General features: G+C 35.8%; 5 protein-coding genes across 5 annotated transcripts; 3 read left to right on the top strand and 2 right to left on the bottom strand.

Moving 5' to 3' along the window:
* Window positions 1–472: 472 nt before the first annotated feature.
* MONOS_2209 (uncharacterized protein) lies at window positions 473–1078 on the top strand (the record flags this gene model as incomplete). Its single annotated transcript, XM_067872116.1, has 2 exons — window positions 473–718; window positions 878–1078. The coding sequence occupies 2 exons, from the start codon at window positions 473–475 to the stop codon at window positions 1076–1078; spliced, it is 447 nt and encodes a 148-aa protein (XP_067733888.1).
* A 726-nt stretch (window positions 1079–1804) lies between these two features.
* On the top strand, window positions 1805–9590 carry MONOS_2210 (putative NEK protein kinase; the record flags this gene model as incomplete). Its single annotated transcript, XM_067872118.1, has 9 exons — window positions 1805–1850; window positions 1906–2204; window positions 2262–2385; window positions 2463–2565; window positions 2714–2900; window positions 3129–3238; window positions 3455–5952; window positions 6162–9235; window positions 9483–9590. The coding sequence occupies 9 exons, from the start codon at window positions 1805–1807 to the stop codon at window positions 9588–9590; spliced, it is 6549 nt and encodes a 2182-aa protein (XP_067733889.1).
* A 517-nt stretch (window positions 9591–10107) lies between these two features.
* MONOS_2211 (uncharacterized protein) lies at window positions 10108–12752 on the top strand (the record flags this gene model as incomplete). The annotated part of the gene is made up of 9 exons (XM_067872119.1): window positions 10108–10112; window positions 10227–10267; window positions 10334–10386; window positions 10445–10581; window positions 10648–10738; window positions 10847–11138; window positions 11264–11337; window positions 11479–11812; window positions 12094–12752. 9 exons carry the CDS (start codon window positions 10108–10110, stop codon window positions 12597–12599), a joined length of 1533 nt encoding a protein of 510 aa, XP_067733890.1. The 3' UTR covers window positions 12600–12752.
* An 822-nt stretch (window positions 12753–13574) lies between these two features.
* Window positions 13575–14514, bottom strand: MONOS_2212 (uncharacterized protein; the record flags this gene model as incomplete). The annotated part of the gene is made up of 5 exons (XM_067872120.1): window positions 13575–13728; window positions 13783–13862; window positions 14210–14250; window positions 14308–14363; window positions 14423–14514. The coding sequence occupies 5 exons, from the start codon at window positions 14512–14514 to the stop codon at window positions 13575–13577; spliced, it is 423 nt and encodes a 140-aa protein (XP_067733891.1).
* Window positions 14515–16097: 1583 nt separating this feature from the next.
* On the bottom strand, window positions 16098–20153 carry MONOS_2213 (putative efflux ABC transporter, permease domain protein; the record flags this gene model as incomplete). The annotated part of the gene is made up of 8 exons (XM_067872121.1): window positions 16098–18669; window positions 18869–19023; window positions 19226–19300; window positions 19363–19542; window positions 19687–19776; window positions 19851–19905; window positions 19957–20018; window positions 20073–20153. 8 exons carry the CDS (start codon window positions 20151–20153, stop codon window positions 16098–16100), a joined length of 3270 nt encoding a protein of 1089 aa, XP_067733892.1.
* Between the last annotated feature and the right edge of the window lie 1346 nt (window positions 20154–21499).

A 21499-nucleotide genomic window follows, 5' to 3' on the forward strand; every position in this document is an offset into this window, starting at 1 on the left:
TTTCACATAATTATGGGTAATCAAATATTTATTTTTTTAAATGGCTGAGCACATTTTTGATATCACCAAAACGAATGAGCTTAACGATCTATTCCACGATAAGGATGTAACATGGAGGTGGTTTTTCATGAACATTTTGGGTGGGAGAATAATGCAGTGTTATAAGTGCAGAAGATATATGAAAGTTCAAAAGGGGGAGAAGTTCTATAAATATTGGTACTGTTCCAAATGTGGTAAAAAAAATCAGTTTTCGATGGAACAGTTTTTTCACAAAATAAAATTGGATTGGGGAAAACAATGAGGATTCTTATGTGGTATTGGGAGGGAATTTCCATAAAGCATATTTCAAGATTTATCGGAATTGACAGAAAGACAATTGGATTTTGGGGAAGTGTGGTAAGAGTTGTGTGCATGAGTGTGTGGAATGAGAAACAAGTCCAAATAGGAGGGGATGGAAAGACAGTCGAGATTGATGAAGCTGTCTGGAGCAGGAGAAAATTCAAGAGAGAAAGGAGAAAAGAACAGATTTGGATTTTTGGAGGGGTTGAGAGATTTGAAGGTGGAAGTTGGTCCCAGATTCGTGATGATTGTACCCAATCGTCGTAAAGAGACTTTGCTGCCAACCATACTGGAAAGAATTCGCCCGGGAACAACAATCATGTCTGATGAGTGGAAGGCCTATTCCACTTTGAATCTTCACAATTACGTACACAAAACGGTGTGTCACAAACGACATTTTGTGGATCCTGAAAGTGGAGCCTGCACAAATACAATTGAGGGATTGTGAGGAACTCTCAGAAAGTCTTTTCCACCCTATGGAGTAAGGAAATCACTGATTCCTGATCATTTGGCTATGCAAATGGTGAAATCGTCGAAGGATTATGAATTTTCCGATATTTTGATGCACATTTCAAATTATAAACCTGTGGAACCCCATGTGCCTAAACCAGAACCTGACACAGAAGACGAAGAAACTGACATTCCTGGCATTGATGATATTTTTCATGAAGAATCGGGTGCCGAAGAATCGTCAGGATTAGCTTCAGAGGAGGAAAAATTTTCTGACTATGAACCATAATTTTTTGCAAATTTCTTTTTTTTATTCTTTTTATTATTTTCGAAAAAACATTTCCGACGCTCAACAATGCACAACACTATCATAAATAATATCATTGATTCATAAAAAAGTTGTTTAAACCGAAAATGAAAACTCCCATATCATACCCATATACCAAAGACAATAACAAATAAATGAAAATTTAATCAGTTCTCTTTTCAACATTTTCCTTATTTAACTGACAAATATTAAAGATTCAAAAAAAAAAAAATCTCATTCAAGAAATCTTATAAATCTAAATATTTTTTTAAGTATTATTTATATTATATTTATATAGCACTCATTTTTTTTTTATTGAGTTGACATTAATTAAGCTTTTTCCTTTCTTTATAAATTATCAAGTGAAATAAATTCAAGCAAATGGTTGAGAATTTTGGGAAATCCTGCTTATAATTATACCAATTTCATATTGCTTTATTGTTCTATGAACTTGTTTGCAATATGAAATTTTTCTGAATAAGTCATAAGTTAACTTCTTGAATGAAAAAAAAATTTTTTTAGTTATTATTTCGATTCGAAAAAATTATTGTTTTTTTTTTTCTCCTCAACTCAAAATTCAACCACTCGTATCCAACAATTGCTATCAATTTCAACAATTTCGAAAATTTCGGATCTGTCTGGATCAATTTATGTAATAATTATTAAAATCATAATTGGATTGTGTTTTCCACCAGGAAAACAACATTTATGACACGGGTAACAAAAGCAAATGACCCGGTAGGAAGAGAGAAATGTATGATGCAAGAATTTATTTTTGTAACTTGAACTTCTTTTCATGAATAATTTAGATCACTTTTACAAAAAAATTGGGCAAGGCGCTTCAGGTAAAGTCTATTTGGCAAAAAATATTATTACAAATAAGAAGTTTGTTGTGAAGATGATCGAATGCATGAATGAGGAAGAAGCAGATGACGTTGAAAAAGAAATCTCATTCCTTGCAAAATTTCACACCCCATTTATTGTCAAACTTGAAGAAAGTTTTGTTGAAGGAGAAAAAATATATATTGCAATGGAATATTGCGAAAATGGTGATCTTAATAAGCTTATCAAATCAAATAAAGCCAAAAAGACACTAATACCTGAAAAGGTACTATTTCTAAAGATTTGAATGAATTCACCTTCTTTTTATGATTTTTTCATTCAGATTGTGCTGGATCTGTTTACTCAAACAACTTTTGCACTTGCTGAGATTCACAAACAGCATGTTCTCCATCGAGATATCAAAGCTGATAACATTCTTGTGGGAGAAAATGAAATTATAAAGCTAGGTTTTGTTTAATATATTTATATTGCGTAGTTTTTTGAAATTTTTTTCTTTATTTTTCTTTTCTTTTTTTTTCAAAAGGTGATTTTGGTGTCTCCAGAAGTCTTCGAAATACTGTTGATTTTGCATCGACAATGATTGGCACTCCTTATTACATGTCTCCTGAAATTCTAACTGGATATCCGTTTGCTTTTTATTATCCTTTGTCTTTCATTTTTTGACTGATTCAACAAACAAACTTTTTTTTCCCCATTTTAATGTATTGTTTGTTATTTCAATCATGCTTTGCATGAACTGCAAACAATATTGTTTCTACTCTTCAATTGGTGCAGATATAACTACAAATCGGATATTTGGTCATTGGGCTGTCTGTTATATCAGCTATGCACTCTTTCTCTTCCATTTTTGGCTCCAAACGTAACTGCTCTAATACGAAAGATAGAAGCAGCTGAAGTTGATGCGCTGCCTGATGAATATTCAGAGGACATGTCTTTGCTTGTTGTTGCATTGTTGAACATCGTGTGAAATTAGAATTTCGTTTATGATTTTCTTTCAAGCAAATTTCTTCTTCTTTTAATCGATTCTCCATTTTTTGAAACAATTTTGTTTTATTGGTTTTGTATTTTGACGTTTTTTCTTGCTTAACTTTTTGAACAATATCCTTTTCACATAAAAATATTCTTCCTTTTTCATTCACTATTTATCTTTTATTCAATCTCATTCAACACTCTTTATTCCCTTTCACAGGATTTTGAGCAAAGACCAACAGCAGCTGACATTCTAAGAAGCCCAATCATCATCAACAGAATGAAAGAATGGCTAGCTGAGCATCAATCTGATCCTGCGATATCGGCTGGGTATAGCTTTTATTACTCATTTATCCATTTTCATATTTTCATATTTCTTTTTTTTTCAATGTCTTTTCATTTTTATTTATCATCAATATCATTTTCTTTTATAACTGCCCTATCATTATGCCCTCATTCATTGCATTCACCTTCTTCCCACAAATCTTCTCCCCTCATTCTTATCATCCTTCTTTTTCCTCCTCCACTAACTCCTCTCAATGAAAGTGCGCCTTCATCATCACTCGACGAGGTGCGGGCAGTTTACATGGAGCATTTAGCATCAGTCACAACAGTCAACGACCCAGCTGCTCCTCTTTCTACCGCTGATGCAAAAGCAAGTGAATCAAAAGAGAAGGAAATGGAGAAGGAGAAAGAGAAGGAGAAAGAAAATGAAAGGAAGAAAGAAGAAGAATTGAAAGAGGAAGAAGAGAGGAAGAGAAGAGAAGAGTTACAGAGAAAGAAGGAAGAGGAAGAACAAGAGCAAGAAAGGATCCGAAAGATGAAAGAACAGGAAGAACAAGAAAGACAGAGAAAAGCCAAACAACAACTACTTCAACAACAAGAAGCAGAAGCTGCCGAAGAAGAAGAGCGGCGCGCGAAGGAGACGCTCAAAGTGAAAGCAGCTGAGCTGCAGACGATGATATCAGCGCGCGCCTCACTCACTCTGCCTCAGCTGGTGAGTGAGATGGAAAGTTTTGTGTCTTCTCTCTCGTCTTCTTCCTCTCAAAGACAGCTGCTTTCGATCTTCGTCACGTTCAAAGCAAGAATACAGTCGCCTTTGCCGTCTGACTTGGCTGAGGCGATGCAATCTCCGTCTTCTCTTTCGTCTTCTCTGACATTCTCAGCCAGCAAATCCCTTTTTTCTGCAAAGAAAAGAGCTTCAATGAACTTATCTTCGTCGTCATCGTCGTCGTCGTCTTCTTCTTCTTCTTCAGCGTCTTCCTCCTCCTCTTCTTCTTCCAATTATCAATCTTCAGCATCTTATTCGTTGAATACTCTGCACAAAATGCTTCTGATTGACACAAACCTTCTCAATGTCATCAATGATATCCTCGTCTTCTACCTCATCTCTTCCACTTCGGATGCTTTTTCTCCACAACTGCCTTTTTCATTCACAGTTGATGCTTCCTCTTCCTCCTCCTCTTCTTCTTCTTCTTCCATTTCCTCCTCTAAAAGCTCTTCATCATCTTCCTCTTCCTCTTCTTCCTCATTCGTATCTGACACTCCCGTCTCCTCTCCATCCCTCACCCCTTCCAGCTCTCTTTCCTCTTTCCCTCTTTCTCTCTCTCTTTCCTCTTCTCTCAAGCCTCCTCCTTTGTCTTCCACGCCCATTGACCCGTCGCTTGTGCATTCTGCTTTGAAGATCCTTTCCTTGTTCCCCTTTTCGTCGTCGTCTTTCTCGTCGCTTTTGTTTTCTCACCCGCTTTTCTCCTCTTTGCTGTCTTGCATCATCCTGCTTGGTAGTTGTCTTGATGCAAAAACACTGTTGAAGGAGAAGGAGAAGGAGAAAGAGAAAGAGAAAGAAGCTGGATTTAACTCAAAAGAAAGTGTAGTATCAAAGGAATTGAAGGATGAAGAAGAGAAAAGCGGAGTTGAGTTTTATTGGCAGGATAGGAAGATTGTGCCAACAATGTTTGATGTTCTACACACTCCTTCACTTTCTGCTTGGTTATCTGGATCAAATCCAAATACTTCATCATCATCTTCTTCTTCCTCCTCTTCCTCCTCTACCTCCTCTCCTTATCCTTCGCCTTCCTCTTCTCCCTCTGCTTCTTCCTCCTCCTCCTCCTCTTCCTCCTCCTCCTCATCATCATCATCATCTTCTTCTTCTTCCGTTCATCCACTCACCCACGGTGATGTCTGCACCCTCTGCTTGTCTGTTGTGAATGACGTGTGGAACGGCGAGCTCAAACAGAAAGACATGAGCGAAATGAAAGGAGCAGAAGAGTATGTTGTGCAGGCAGCAGCGTCTGTCTGCTGGGGGTGGATGAATGGAGGGTGGCTGTGGGAGTGTGGAGATGAAGAGAAGGAGAAGGAGAAAGAGAAAGAGAAAGTGAATGAGAAAGCGAATGAAGTGGCTGGAAATCAAGATTTGTTCAATCAAAGACGATTCTCTGGCGAGAAAGGAGCAAGAGCTTCAAACGGAATGGCACCTGCGTCATTTTTGTCAGTTGCCTCGCAGCTCTCTCAGAACAGCAGCGACTTTGATCCATTCACACAGAAATCGCCTCAGTCGATGGAAGCAATGCAAATGCAGATTCAGATGCAGATGCAGAATATGAAGCAGAATCTAAAACAGGTGGCACAGAAGAAGAAGCAGAAGCAGCTGGTTCCTCTTCTGCCACCTCCCATTGCGCTGTCGCTGCTGGAGTCTGTTGCAACTCAAGGCTCAAAAGTGGCAGATAAGAAGAAGCAGAACTCGTATCTTGCACTGTTTGAATCGACGGGAGCTGAGGAATTGCTCATCCGCTTGTTCCACCAGCAGCTGAGGCAGTTTCAGGCAGAGATGAATGGGAAAGATGTCTCTTCTTCTTCTTCTTCTTCATTGCTTTCCCCCTCTTTAATCACTCTTTCAGTCACACTTGCCTTTCTCAACCGCAGTCGCCCTCTCAACACACGCACAGATGGCATCTTACTTCCTTTGAAGCATCTGTTTCTGTCAGACAACGCAGAACTGCAGACAAAGGCATCGCTCGCTCTTCTTTCGCTGTCTCCTTGTCCTGGTTTGTTGATGGTGGTGATGTTTGTGTTTTTATTGGCAATATTTTAAATGGACGTTTTAAAAGTTTTTTTTTTTTTTTTAAATGAAAAAAATATGTTTTATAAATCTGGAAATATCATTCTGTGGATCTGTGTTTAATTTATATCATATTTTTTTTATTTTATTTTATCTCTTCTTCTTCAATTTCCTCTCTTTCTATATGTATATCAGCCAACCAGCCTCTCATGGACAGTTATGGAGTCCTTTCTTCTCTTGTGGCTACGCTTCAGTCTCATCCCGAGTCGGGATCGAGTGTCAGCGCCGCATACATTCTGATGGACATCGCAGCTACCAGCACAAACAGTGCAGGAAAAGAAGAGAAAGAGAAGGAGAAAGAGAAGGAGAAAGAGAAAGAGAAGGATAAAGAGAAGGAGAGAGAGAAAGAGAAAGGAGCATCCAAAAACCTGAGGCAGACGTTGGTTGACTACGGACTTGTGGATGCGATCATCCGCTCTTTGATGCCTGTGCCACTTGCCTCACAGCTATCTGAGAAATATGCCTTATATGAGAATGTCTTTGGGAAATCTACTTCTTCTCCCTCCTCCTCTTCTTCTTCTTCACAGAAACAATCCAATGCTCATTGCTCTTCCTTCCAATCTGACTCCTTTTCTGACTCTGATACTTTGTCTCAGGTTTCATCGCTCTCTTATCTTGAGCTGGCTGATGTATGCGTCTTTATTCTGTCGCATCTTCTTTCTGACGCATCGCTGATATGTCATCATTCATCATCATCATCATCATCTTCTTCTTCTTCTTCTTCTTCTTCTCATTCTTCTCATTCTTCTCATTCTTCATCAAATTCACTTTCACTTTCACTTTCACTTCCCTCTTATCTTGTCTCCCTGTCATTCATTCCGGTCCTGTTTGCTCTGTTAGACAAAGAATACGATGCTGCTGACAAAATAATCGAAGAAAGGATTATGAAACATTCTTTTCAAAGCAGCAGTTTTGACGACAAGCAATCTTCAAAAATGAAAGAGGAGGAAGAAAAAGCCTGGAAAGAATTGTTTATCTCCTCCTCTCCTCTTGTTTCTTCCTCCTTTTCCCCTCACAAAAGACCCGCAGCTTTGTCCATTGTCGATTCGGAGTCCTTCTATGACAACATTTTAAGCCTCGTCGCGAAAATTGCAAAGAATTGCACAGCCGAGCATTCGCGTGCGATTGTGGAAGAAGGTGTGATTGGCGTGATGATGAAGATCATCCAGAAGGCGCCAGAGATCAAAAGGAAGGCTGCAGCACAGCAGGTGCTCGAGATCATCGCCATGAACGGTGCGAAAGACGAGGAGAAAGAGGAGGAAGAAAAAAGGAGGAAAGAAGAGGAAGACAAAGAAAACAAAGAAAACAAACAGAAAAGCACAGATGCTTCCAGGTTGTCAACATCTTCAGTCTCTTTGAAAGTTCCAGCACCGATCCGGAGCAAAAACTTGTTCTCTGATATTTACAAGGAAAGTGGGGCGACTCAATGTGCTGCTGATGTGTTTGCGCGCACAACAAACGATGCACTGAAGCAGTCTTCTGCTTCTTCATTCCTATTTCTCCATTGCACAGCCCATCCTTCGTCAACTGTGTTCTGTTCATCATCTTCTTCTCCTGTTGTTGCTTCATCATCTTCTTCTTCTCCAACTCCCTTTTCCTTTGCCTCTGGTTCTGCTTCCGCTGCCTCTGCCTCTCACACACATCAGCCCTCATATCGTTCTCAAACAGCACAGCAAATTCTCAATAGCCAAGCTGTTCTTGAACCTTCTCTCAAAAAGACTATCAGTGAAATGGCTGCGTATCTTTCATCCAACCTCAACACAACGATTGCGAGGCAGGCTGTGGAGAGAACGAAACATGCGCTGCTTTGTGTGGCTGGATGGTTTGCGTGCTATTCATTTGACACATTTGGCATAGCTGATTCAGTTTTGGGAGTCAGCGAGAAACAGAAAGAGAAGGAGAAAGAGAAAGAAGAAAGCCAAAAGGATGATTCGAGTATGTCCACAGTGAAAAGCCGGATAAATGCATTTGAGAAGAACCAGAGTCCAATCGCACCGTCGGGTTCTTTGCTTCGCTCCAACACATCCACCTCTTCTCGCTTGCCTTCTTCTCCTCAGCCGCCTCCTTCTTTTGCCTCTTCTTCTTCTTCTTCTTCTTCCTCTTCCTCTCATCTCATTTCAGGCAGTTCCCAGTCACTTCTATCTATTTCTCCGCACTCACACGATTTGTCCCGCTTAGCATTCATCACTTTTCCCCAATCTTCTTATTCCCTGTGCTGTTTGGGCAGCACATGCGCCTCTTTCACAGAAACCAGAGTGAGTCTGCTGATAAGTGGGATATTCGGCTGCCTCGCTGGCGAAGGAAGCGTCTGGAAAGCGACAGTCAAGTTCTCAGGAACAAGAGGAAGAAGCAAAAGAGGAAGCGGGAAGTACAAAAGAGCCAAGAGAGATCAGAAAGCGAGTGAGTTTGGATTTTCCGAGAGCGGAGACAAGCGAAAGGGCGTTGCAGTTGAAGGCAGCAGCGATGGATCAAGCAGCAATGGATTGAATGTGCAATCAGCAAATGCGTTTTCTCCTTCATCGTCTCCAAATGCTTCTTCTCCCTCGTCTTCTGTCTTCAGCAATAGGAGGATGACAATTGCTGCTGATAACCCTTTCCTTCTCGTGCAAGGCAACGTGTCTTCTGCTCAGCAGTCTCCGCTTGCACCTTCGCTCTTCGGAACTCCCTCTGCAGCTGCTTCTTCCTCTTCTGCTACTTCTCCCTTCTCACCTGCAACTCTGGCACCATCTCGCCTTCATCAAGGGATGAAAGCACAGGGGATGCTGGAACCAGATAAAATATCACATGTGAGAAGCTATTCGGTTTCATCAGCTGCACCAAAACTGGCATCACAAGAAGAAGAATCAACGTTTGGCTTCGGACTTGTCTTCCACACTGCACAGGATCTGCTGGCGATGAAGCCTGATTCTTCAATGCAAACACAGGCTGTTAGCAATGAAGCTTCAACTGCCTCCTCGTCATCTTCAAAAGGATCTGTTTCTTTTTCTCCTTATTTCCAGCTTGGCTCAACTTCTGCTTCTCTCTGCCTGCAGAACTGTGGAAGCTGCCTGCTGCGCGGGAGAAGAGTTTCGATGCCGCAGCGGATTGAGGAAGGAGACAAGGTGTCGATTGAAGTGAATGGCAGAAGAAGAGAACTGTATGTGCAGATTAATAACGCCATCATCCCGTTTGCTGTGTCAAACTTGCCAGATAAGTACTTTTCATTTGCGGTGTGTTTCTAAATTATATTTTTGTTTATTTTATTTTAATTATTTAATCAAAAAAAAATTTATTTTTATATTTTCTTCTTCTTCTTTTCCAACTTGTTTTTCACTCCAATCGAAATTTCATCTTTATAAATTTTTTATTTGTTCTTTCTTTTCATTTTCTTCTTCTTTTTAAACTTTCATGTGAAATTGAAATGATTTGAAATGTTGCTCTGTTTTTTTAACATTCTTCACTTTTCAAATATTTCAGATAACAGCTGAATGCAACGGGCTTTCTTGTGAGCTTGTGTCAGTTAAGAAGCTGACAGAAGAAGAATCCACTCCTCCTGTCCCATCATTTGCACAATATCCATTCTAAAGCTTTAGGTAATATGCCCTTCTCATCTCCTTTCTTCCTCTCTTTGTTTCTCTTCTTCCTTCTCTCGTATCCTTTTATTTCTCCTTTCTTCTGCTTATGTAATTTTTGTGAGCGAATTTTTCCTTCATATTTCGAGATACATAAAGAATATGTAAGTCTTTTGTTTAAATATATTGACTGAATATTTCTTAGGAATGTAATATTATTATCTTTCTTGTTAATATAATCATTGCTTTCATCTACATTATTTTTAGTACATTTTCATATTATAAATTGATATTTCCATTTTTTTATTATTTGTTCATTTTTATTCTTTATCACTTTCGCGCATTCTATCTATTTCTCAAATTTCGTAGCATCTATAACTTCAATTTATTTGTTTTTAATTTTAACTTATATACTATATCTAAATTTTTATTTCCGTTTATTCTCTGTCATATCAAGTTTTTATACTCTTAAAAGGTTTTCAAATTCAGAGTTGATATTTTCACAAGTTTTTAGTGCTTTCTGAATAATGATGATGTGTGTAAAAATAATTTTAATTTTTATAATATTATTTTTTCAATAAAGTTTAATGCATAAGGACTGTTATTAATTAACAATAATCTTGTCAAATATATGCAATGAATGAAAAAGGGTGAAGGATCAAATGTCAGAAGAAAAAACTGTGTTGCCACGTTTGTAGATTATATTGAGAAATGATATGCTGTGTTTTAATAAACATATTGTGTTTTATAAAAAAGCTGAACAATGGTCTCGTGGAAAGCGGTACAACAAAGCCAAGCCTCCAACTGAAGTATTTTTGCTTTATTTTTGTGTATTGTATTTTTGAAAAAAATGTTAATGCAAATAAGATAACACAATTATATGCATCTGATAGTCTCATTATTCGCTCAACGGAAAATTGGGAAGATTTTCTATTTCCAAGAGCAGTGGAGATCGTTTCACCAAAGGGTCCCCTTTCTGAGATTCTTGGAGTTCCTTCTTCGAAGTATAGAATCTTTATTAAATTAAATTCCGTATCATGAACTTTAAAATATTTTTTGTTTTTTTTTAGATTTAGTGACTTTTTTGAAAGCTTATTTACTTTTATTCAGGAAAAGCAATTAAAAAGGATTATATTTCGTTTTGAATATTATTGGAAATACGTTTGATTTTATCAAAGCATATTTTCATTTTTTTTAACTGAGTATTTATAACATTTTTCAATGCATTGTTGAAATTATTTCAATAATTCTTGTTTGTCAATAATCAAGAACGACAAAGGTGAAAGTGAAATGACAAAAGCAAGATGTTTTTTGGTTATGAAAGTTGATGTTTATAATCACCTAATAACGCACTTAGATAAGGCTGTTGTGCGAAAGCAAGATGATGTTGATCCAATTTTGGGAAATCCATCAGACGAAGAAAAAGACGGTGAAGATGAAACTGTAATTCTTTCTGGAGAACAGTGGGTCCTTCAAACGAAAAAATGCAAACAATTTTTGGATGCACATCCGAAAGAACCAGTCCAGAAGTTATCAGATTGTCCAATTGATTTACTTGAAAGTGTGTCTTGATGAATTTTTTTTTTTGTATTGATTATTTAATGGCTATTATCCATCTAACTATTCCAATTTTGCTTGATGAAAAATTGATTGTTCTTCATATACTGTTGATCAACTTTTGCGTAGCTATGATGTTTAATGGATTATACCGTTTGGCAATTGACAGAAAGATGCCAGAACTGAATGTTACATGCAATGCAGTGTGTTATCAACTTTTCCGCATTATAAATAATCTCATGTTTTATTTGTAATTTTTGATATCAAAATAATTGATAATGTTTAAATTTCAAAACATGTCATAAATTTATTGAACAAACTTGGAAATAATTTGAAATGTTTAGAATGACGTTCCATTTATCATGCGTGTGTATGTTCCAGAAGAGTGGGAAAAGGAGCTGTACTCGCCAATTCAAGAAGACAAAACACAGGTTGCTAGTTCGAGCTCTCATTCTTCGTCTTCCTCTTCTTCAACGTCTGCTGTGAGAGGAGAACGAAAAGAAGCTCTTTTGTCCTCTCCGCCTCTGATGGGAAGAGCCAGAGACGAGAAAGATGAAAAGAAAAGGAAATATGAAATTGACTGGGAGAGAGGGAAGAAATTAGAAGGGAAAAATGACAAGGACGAGAAAAAGGATAAAGGACGAGAAAAGAAGAAGAAAGCAAAAACCGCAGATGATGGTATGCTTTTTATTTTTGAAATGAGAAAGTGAGGATTGTATTGAGTGAGTCAAAGGTCATATTAATTTTTCATTGTTTTTTGTAAACTTGTTTGACTATTGAGAGGATATATTCATCTGCTTTAAATAGTTTTTCAGTGTAATTCTTTGCATTGGATACTTTTTTCTTTACAAACATTTTCTTTTTTTATTTATTTGCTTGCTTGCTTGTTTTCAATTATTTGATTATTCCGTTTTTCTGTTTTCTGTGGAATTTAATAATTCTGTTTACTCTTTCAAAAGACGGTGAATGGAAAGTGGCAAAAACACGCAATGCAAAGAAAGCAGCAGTTGAAGCAGAGGAAAGGAAAAGAGAGCAGGAGAAAGAGAAAGAAAGAAAAGAGATAAGAGCAGAATATGAAAAGATGAAAAAAGCACGAGAAGAAGAGCGAGCAAGAAGAGAAGCTCTTGCAAAGGAAGAAAAATTGCGCAGCGGTGAAGCAGAAGAAGGAGAAAAAGAGGGAGAAACCGTTGAAAAAAGCACAGGTGAAAAAGAAGATGAAGAAAAAGCAGAAATAGCAGATGAAGCTAACAAAGTTGATGATGATAAAAAGAAAGAGGAGCAGGCCAACGAAAAGTCAAATACAGCTTCTCAGCCTGCGCCAAAAGCTAAATCAAAGTCAAAATCCAAGAAAGGCGAGAAAAAAACAGTTGAATATTCTCAAAAGCAAACAAAAAGTATGGTCAAGAAATTAGAAAAAGAGAAAAAAAAGGTTAACTCAATGTTTGATCTTCTAATGGATGCGTAAATGGAAAATGAAAATGAAGGAGGAACCGGAAGAGAACATATTATTGATTAATAGTTGTTCTTTTCTCTGTATGTAAACTTATTGTTCGTTTTATCCTTCATTTCAAAAATGTGCAATTCGAAAATAAAAATTTACAAATTTACTGCATCGGAATCGTGAAGATATTCATTCTTCTATGCTTTTTGATTAGGAAACAAAATTTTTTTCATGCTTTTAGTTGAAAAGTATCTTGAATAGTTTTCAACAACTCAACATCCCCTTTTAAATTATTCACGGTTGTTTAAGTTATAAATATGCTTTCATTCATCGATAAAACATTATCATCCTTCACAAACAGTCAACTGTATGTTCAGACATTACGTTGTTACTTTATCGCATTCAACAAAACTCTTTTTTTATGCAGAAAGTGAAATGTTATTCCTTTGAAGATGTCAACAATAGGAATAAAGTTAAAAAGCAGAATATAAGAAATAGAAGCATGAAGGTATTTTTTATTAGTAAAAAGAATAGAAAATTTTAATTTGAATAACTTTACTTTTTGGAAGAAGAATGGAAATTTTTAGGTTGTAAGAAAAAAGAATGAATCAAATAGTCTTCAAATATGGGAAAAGAAGAAGATTTCCATTTATGGAAAATTTTTAACAAAACAAAAATAAATTAAATAAACAAGAATAGACAGCAAAATGTTTACACAAGAACTCGCTCCATCAATTGCACATGATAAAATCGAAGATTTAAAGAGAGTTATTGGTTGGCGAAAAAATATCAACTTTTCCTGTAACTTCTGTTTTAAAAAGAAACTTCACTAAACTTAAAAAATATAATTATGAGATAAAGATACCTTTTGCAATTTTGAACAAAATGATTATTGATAATTATAATTTACGATTTCTCTCAATAACAACTTTAGTCTCTTCTCTCTTCTCCAACTTCCACCCCAATCATCCTGTTCTCTGCATCTCTATCTATTACAACTCACAGCATCTGCTGCCGTAAAGGAACATCATCCGACATCAGGGCATCTTCATCGCTTTCTGTTGCCTCTGGATCAACAATCTTGAAAGGTGCCACTTGAGCTAATTTTCCTTCAATATAAAATCTCACATCATATGTTCCTGGAGGCCATGGTCTGAATAAATCAAAGTTGCAACGTTTCCAAATCTTTAAAGGAAATCAAGCAGACCTTGGAAGCTCTGCATGAGCATAAATTACATTCATTTGAATTGGATCGACTGGGCACGAAACGATTTCAAAATTGTTCGGCTTTTATATAGCAAGTTGAAAAAATAAAAATAATTTGAAAAGATGACATGTTTATGTCTGAAAATAGATGAAATGCATACCACTTTTTATTGAATTCAGTGTTTTTTCATAAAAATGGAATTGACTGTGCTTTAAAAACATCAAAAACAAACCTTGACCATAAGAATCTCTACAAATTTGAATGATTATTTTAAAATTGTTTTATAAATGTTCAAAATATTCATTCAAACCTGCAAATCCATGATATTTTCCCCTTTAATCCAGGCTAAAATATTCAATATTATGCATTTAAAAATATTATGATAACAAAGCCGTCATGACAATTCACTAAATAATGATTTTCGAACCTCAATTCTATTTAAAACAACTCTGGCATAAATTCGCTCCTCTAATGAATTAAATAAAAATAAACATTTAAAAATAACAGAGAAATCTTTAGGTATACCAGTTGAATAAAATAGACCAGGAACAGGATCACCAAGTTCTCCATCTCCAGTACTCCTGAGAAAAATAAAATTTTTTAATGAAATCATCCTGGAATTATCCATAATGTGCAGAACCTGTGAAGTGTCAGCTCTTCCACTATAATTCCATTTGGGTCAGTCAATTGGATTTCATTGGACAGACCACTCTTTCCACAACAACAACCCATGAAAACAATCAATAAAAATAAACTGATCAAAAATAAAATATCTATGGTCTTAAGATCACTAAACAACAAATTTTGTGAATAAGTGAAAAACTTAATAATCTGACAAAGATGGAATATCAATTGTGAATATTGGAATTATAATAAACAAAAAAATACGACCCTGGTGGGATTCGAACCCACGACCTCGGGATTAGAAATCCCACACGCTATCCAGCTACGCTACAGGGCCTCGGCAAGATGAGAATTTTTTGTTTATCATATATTCTTTGATATTATTTTCCAAATTTTGGTAAATTCCTTTTGAATGATTCTTTGTTTACAAAATCATTTGATTCATTTTTCAGAAATGTGGATATTTTTGTATCTTTTGATGAAGTTTTCCACTTCAGCTTACGTTCTTTTGTATAATTTTCTTTCTTCCATTCACCTTTCAAACGAAGCACATTGATTTTCGTTGCTTTGCTAGTTTATTTGACTTTTTGTGAATCTGTTGTAAATTGTAGCTATTAACTTTTCATTTGAATCGAGTCAACAATTTTGAAAGATAAATGAAGACTTTAATTATCGTTTCTATTTTGTTTGTTCGTTTGACACTTATGAAGTGAATGCAATTTATTATTAATTGAATTTCATCTTCGCTCAGTAGAAGAAACAATAAAGGAGGCTTTTTTATAGCGATCAACACATATTTATTTTTTTTGTTGTTTTAAAATTAATAAAACTTGATAATACATATTCTCGTTTTCAAAATATGTCCTTAATTTAAAGATAAAAATCTAATGATTCTCTTTGTGGTAATAATGGTTATTTTGAAGAGATAAAGAAAATTTCTTAGCATTTATTCTATAAAGATCATTATTTCTTTTTTAATTGAAAAATATGATATTAATAAATTTATCTCCGAATTCTTTTAAAAAAATATTTATTTTATCAGATTTGTATAAAAGCTGAATAAGCTCAAAATTAAAAAATCACAAAATAATAACGCAAAAACTAAAAATTAATAAATGGACTGTGCAGAAAAAATCCACTAAAAGTGTTTGGGAATTACTCTGATATAAGTATCTAAAAAGAATTTTGAGAATTAAAATGAAAAGGCTCGAAATCGAACCAAAATATCAAAATTTACAAATTTATAAATAATTTATTCTGAAAAATAATCCTGAAAAGATAAAAAAAACTCCTCAAAAACAGTAAACATTTTGGCCTTCTTTCTCCATTTTGGCCAAACTTCACAAAACTTCAAAAATAAAAATGTAAAAATGAAAATAAAAATAATAAGAAAGAAAGAAAGAAAGAAAGAAAGAAAGAAAGAAAGAAAGAAAGAAAGAAAGAAAGAAAGAAAGAAAGAAAGAAAGAAAGAAAGAAAGAAAAAAAAAAGAAAGAAAGAAAGAAAAAAAGAAAGAAAAGAAAAGAAAAAGAAAAGAAAAGAAAAGAAAAGAAAAGAAAAGAAAAGAAAAGAAAAGAAAAGAAAAGAAAAGAAAAGAAAAGAAAAGAAAAGAAAAGAAAAGAAAAGAAAAGAAAAGAAAAGAAAAGAAAAGAAAAGAAAAGAAAAGAAAAGAAAAGAAAAAAAAAGAAAAGTACTAAATCGCCTTCAAAGACTCCGAGATATTTTTCCGTGTTGAATGGCGTGCAGGGAAAAATGTGGAGAGGAATGCAGTTGCTATGGCCATTGCAAGGATAACTCCAAGGAGCGGGAGCGGCAAGTACAGCGGGACAGGCACGCCCATCAGTATCACCATCTGCGAGGAAAACAAATAGCCCAGTGCAAACCCGCAGACCACCCCAATGAATGAAGATGTTATCACGAGGACAAACGCCTCGGCAATAGACACTCTCACAAGCTGGCACGACGTGATGCCTATGGCACGCAAAATGCCGTATGACCGCTCTTGGTCGATGATGTTCGCATGCATCGATGCCATCAGCGAGAAGAAACAGAAAAACTCCACAATGACTGTAACAAACCCGAAAATAATGTTGATGAATGTAGTTTCCTGCTCAAGCTGCTTTTGAAATCTTTGATAGTTGAAAATTCTGTAGCTGTAGCTTGGTATATTCTCGTATTCATACTGTTTTTTCACTCCATCATCGCTCCTAACCCGTTCAAGGTCGTTTGAAAGCATCCTTATTCTATTCTTCGGTGCGTTTTTCTTCAGTGAAATAAAGAGGTCGTTATACCTCGGCTCTCCAAATCCTTCAACATGCGGTGGAGACATCTGCATAACATCAGGAATCGACATGATGGTGTCAGACAGCGTGGAAGAGTTGATGGTCGTGGGGATGTACAAATAAGGAGAATAATTCAAATATCCAATCGCAGAAACGTTGTAGCGATCAGTCGTAGGCAAATATGTCACTCTGCCTGGATACCCTACATAAGAAAAAGATGATCGCGAGCTATCAAAAGCAGTCTTGAAAGGTTCGTCACTGACTATCATCATCTTTGATTTCACTGAAAGAATAAAGTTTTCATTCACTTTAGATTTCATCTTTTCTCTAAAAACAGATGTCAGGAGCGTTTCAGCCGGGCCGTCCTTTATGGAATACATCGATCTTACCAGACCTTCACCCCGCCTCACACTTTTCTCAACTTTGAAGTAGTTCTTGTTCATCACCTCGTCAAATGACGGGGACACTCCAATAAGATCGTAGTAAAAAGAATGCGATCTTCCTCGATTCGAAATCTGCGCTATGTCTTCTCTTCTGGAGATCGTCCGGAGTGATTGAATGGCCCAAGCTTTGTTCTCGATGATGTCCTCGTATTCAGATAGTATGTCATCAATATACTCAGGATTGATAATAAAATCCACATAGTCACGAAGGAATGAAAATGGCGATCCATTTTCTCCCACGTTTGCATATGTTTGTTGGTTAGGCAAAGAAAACGGATCAATAAAAACATCCTTTTCTGTGTGTGGATAAGTCTGTGGAAACGATCTTTCCGTTGGTAGCACATCCGATAGAGACGATGCAGATGCTGATGGTGACTGTGAAGACGGCATTGAAGTTGATCCGAAGTTATTTTGAAAGCGGGACGACTGAAAGCGCAGCGATGGATCGTTCAAAGAGCCATCACGCAGCATCGCAGGAACTGCTTGTTCCAATGAAACAGGTTCTTCGTAACTTTTTTCGATAAACTTTTGAGTGGCATATAGATGGATGTCGCAGCCGTGCGGAGTCAGGGACAACGACATGCTCGAATCAATTAGCATGTTCACTGTGATGTTAATGAACATAATGAAAGCAAGCGAGGTCGCAAACAGAAGAGTCACTTTTCTATTTCGAAGGCGGTGGGCACCGATGTTCCGCGAAGATAATTTCTTCACCGCCCTTGATTCCCAAAACAGAAATACGGTTGTTAAGACCGTCTCAAATAAATACTCGAAGTTCACAAGGATGATAACACTGCAAAACAATATAAGAATAAGCATGGAGAAAAACAGGACAGCGAGCATTGACAAATCCAAAGACATCAATGCATGCGGGAATATCAAATAGATCGCTGCTCCAAGAATGAAAAACAGGAGCCCTGCCATCAGCATCATCCATGGCGGCTTCTGATACTCTTCGTCTGCCCTTTCTATCTTTATCATCGTCAGCCCATTACCCCTTCCGCCTGCCGTGTTGCCCACGTTTATCCGCCGAGAATCCATTGAATCGTGGAGGTTGTGAGAAAGTGCAGAGCGAATTGGAAAGATTGAAGCTAACAGCGATATCCCCAGCGCCAGTGCAGTGGACAGCAGAATAGCAGTCGGAGGAATCATCATCGACAGTTGGATCATTGTGTTTTTTTGGATAATCGAAGCAAACACATAGTTCGCCACAAATGCAAGCCCTGTTCCGAAGAGCCATCCAGGAAGTGTGTAAGTCAATGCCTGGACAATCATCATCCACACGATGTTTATCCGCTTCATTCCGACTGTCCGCATAATGCCCATTTGGAACACCCGAGTGTCGACAGAAATCTGAAGGATGGAAGACAGAAGAAGGATTGAAATAGCGCTGAGCGCTGCGATGATAAAGATGGCAACCATGTTCAGGAACATCCCAATCATCGAAGTGTATGACATGAAGCTGACAATTGGCAACTTAATGTTAAGTTCAGGGAAAAGGAATGTGTACGATAGAATTGATCCCCACTCATTAAAGTCCCTGGAAAATGAAAATCAATTCAAAACAAGAAGATGGAAAGGGAAAGAGAAAGAGTAAGAGTAAGAGAAAGAGTAAAATATAAACATATGAAAAAGTTAGCAATCATTTTACGGAAAAAAATCATCCCCAAAATCATTAAATGATAGCATTAGCAGATTGAAGTTGTTATTACAAGGATAAAAATAACTAGAATTCAAACCTTATCACATTTTCGTAATTAAAATCCAGATAAGATTCGTATCTTGGCAATCGACGTGAAAAGATGATAGATGTGGCATATTCCTCCACATTCATATTTTTCCACGCAGTTTCCGGTAACAATTCAGTGACACTTTTGGGGAAAAATTGCAATGCCTTAAAATAGAATATGAAAAGTTATTGCGCATTAGAAGAATCAAAAATGAGCTAAAATATTACAAAGCAAATCAAAACAGAATTTTAAAAAAAGCTTTTTAAAAAAATAGGACAAAAATTATGCAACTTCCAAAAATCTTCTGATTATTATGAAAAGTTAAAAATGATAGCAATAATATCATTGACTATCTTCAAAGCATACATGTTCCCAGAATTCTTTTTCCTCGCCAAAGGCAACGAAATCATAACGATATTTTGGTCTTGCTGACTCTTCAACCTAAGCGAGGAATTTCAAAATGAAATGAGATATGTTCTGAACAAAGAATATTAAATGCAAACATGATGCACTTTAAACTCCAAATCAATCTGAGAAGCTTCCCGATATAATTTGTAAGCCATTGCGTATGTCTCTTCAGGGGACATTTTCTGTGACTTGCAATATTCTATTCCCAATCCAATGATCATGAATGTTAGCGGAGAAGAGTACAGTCTAAAGCTAATTGAATCTCCATCTTCAACCTGAATCAAGTTGCACATGTAGTAAGCGCAATAAGATTATTTGCACGATATTTAATATCAATAAGCAAGTTCAACCAATATGAAACGTAAAAAAATATCAAACAATTTTGATTAATAATATTCAATTATTACAATAATTCAAACCTTAAGCATTTCTGCTGCTCTACGATCAAGAACAACTTTTCCCGGAGGAATCTTATTTACGGTCCAATTTCTTCCCACTTCGATTTTTTTCTATGAAAAATATGTGCATCAAATAACAATCGATTGGTTAAAATGTTCATAAATATGTTCAATTTTCTGCAAACTTCTTGTTCTGAATTTATTAATAATAATGACAATGAATATGAGCTTCTGTCATAGCTGTAAAGAATGTTTCAATAAACAGTTTGAATATAATAAGAATTCACAAACTCTGCTATCCTTCCTTTCCAAACGCTTCCAAGCATTTCTATCCTTGGAGAACTTAGTGAGTACTACACGAGAATGGAATCAAATTACGAAAAATTATAATTTTCAATAAAAAAAACCTCATTACTTGCCAAAGATAAAGTATTGTTTGCTTTCGTATAATTAAGAGATGAGTATCTTTCTTGACTGTCTGGGGACATCTCTAAATCTATTTGACCATTCGAATTTTCGGCCAGCATTAGAAGAAAAATTGGTAATTTATTAACAACGGCAACAGCTGCTGCTGAAATTAGGCTCACGATTAAAACGCTAATTTTAATAGTTTATCATCAAAAGAATGCATGAAAATGCGAAAAACCTCAAAAAACCCCAGAAATAACTGCAACAATGAAATTTAATTTCCTTCCAACTTAAAGATAAATAAAAGCAGGTATGAGAGCAACATTTCCCGCAACACGTGTGAGAGTTTTGACGTTCGTTAATATCATCTTGCTCGAGAAGCGCTGTTCTCAAATCTTCATTAAGATCCATTATCTTTTGTGTTAAACTATTTATTATGGTTGTAAGAGAATTGATTCGTCAATTTTTGATTTGCAAACTGGAATTTATTTTTTCCATATTAATTGACTTCTTTGATTAATTAAATTATTCAGATTTGAATTTTTTTTATCAATTTGTTTGTTGAAAGTCCGTTGAAGATCATTTTTTCGTTTAAAAATGTTTACAAAATGAATATATCTGAAAATTCTAAAGAATAATTTATGAAATTAATTGAAATTAGAATTTTTGCATATATCATTGTCAATAAAGCGAATTTTGTTGATTAAAGCATCTCATTCGGAGAATAAGAGATGTCTCAGTTAATTTTTTCATGATTATCTCCGGAATATTGGTCCATTTTTAGAATCTCTGAACTGAATGATCACTGTTTTTGGATTTGGAGCTATTGATATAGCTTCCCACAATTTAATTGATAAATGAGTTCAAATTTAATGATAAATAGAGCAGAAAAATACAGATTGTGCTAAAAATACCGGACATTGCACAAAATACAGGACAAGATCGATTTCACAATAACTGCAAGAGGAATTATTCTGACAATTTTCCTCTAAATATTTCTCATCAATACAAACTCAACTGATATATAAAAATTTCGATATGGGTTATTATTTTTGAAAAGTCGCAAGTGTTTAATTTTCAGTTAAATCAAAAATTACATATCTTGATCAAATTTCGGTTCCCGCTCATGCAACTTCACCAAAGCTGAGGAAATTATTTGACAATGCTATTTTACATATTCCTGTGAAGTTGCATGAGCGGGAACCGAAATTTGATCAAGATATGAAATTTTTGATTTAACTGAAAATTAAACACTTGCGACTTTTCAAAAATAATTACACATATAGCTTCATTTGTGCTCAGAGAAAATTAATAATTAAAATCTCAGAGAAATTGGATTTTGAGTTTCTCCGAGTTTGTAAAAATAATTTTCTCTAAGTACTGATGAAGCTATTTTGAAAGTTTTGAATAGCAAATGAGTTTGTAT

This window comes from Monocercomonoides exilis (genome assembly GCF_001643675.1).
Source record: "Monocercomonoides exilis strain PA203 chromosome Unknown scaffold6-2077815, whole genome shotgun sequence".
NCBI lineage: Eukaryota > Preaxostyla > Oxymonadida > Polymastigidae > Monocercomonoides > Monocercomonoides exilis.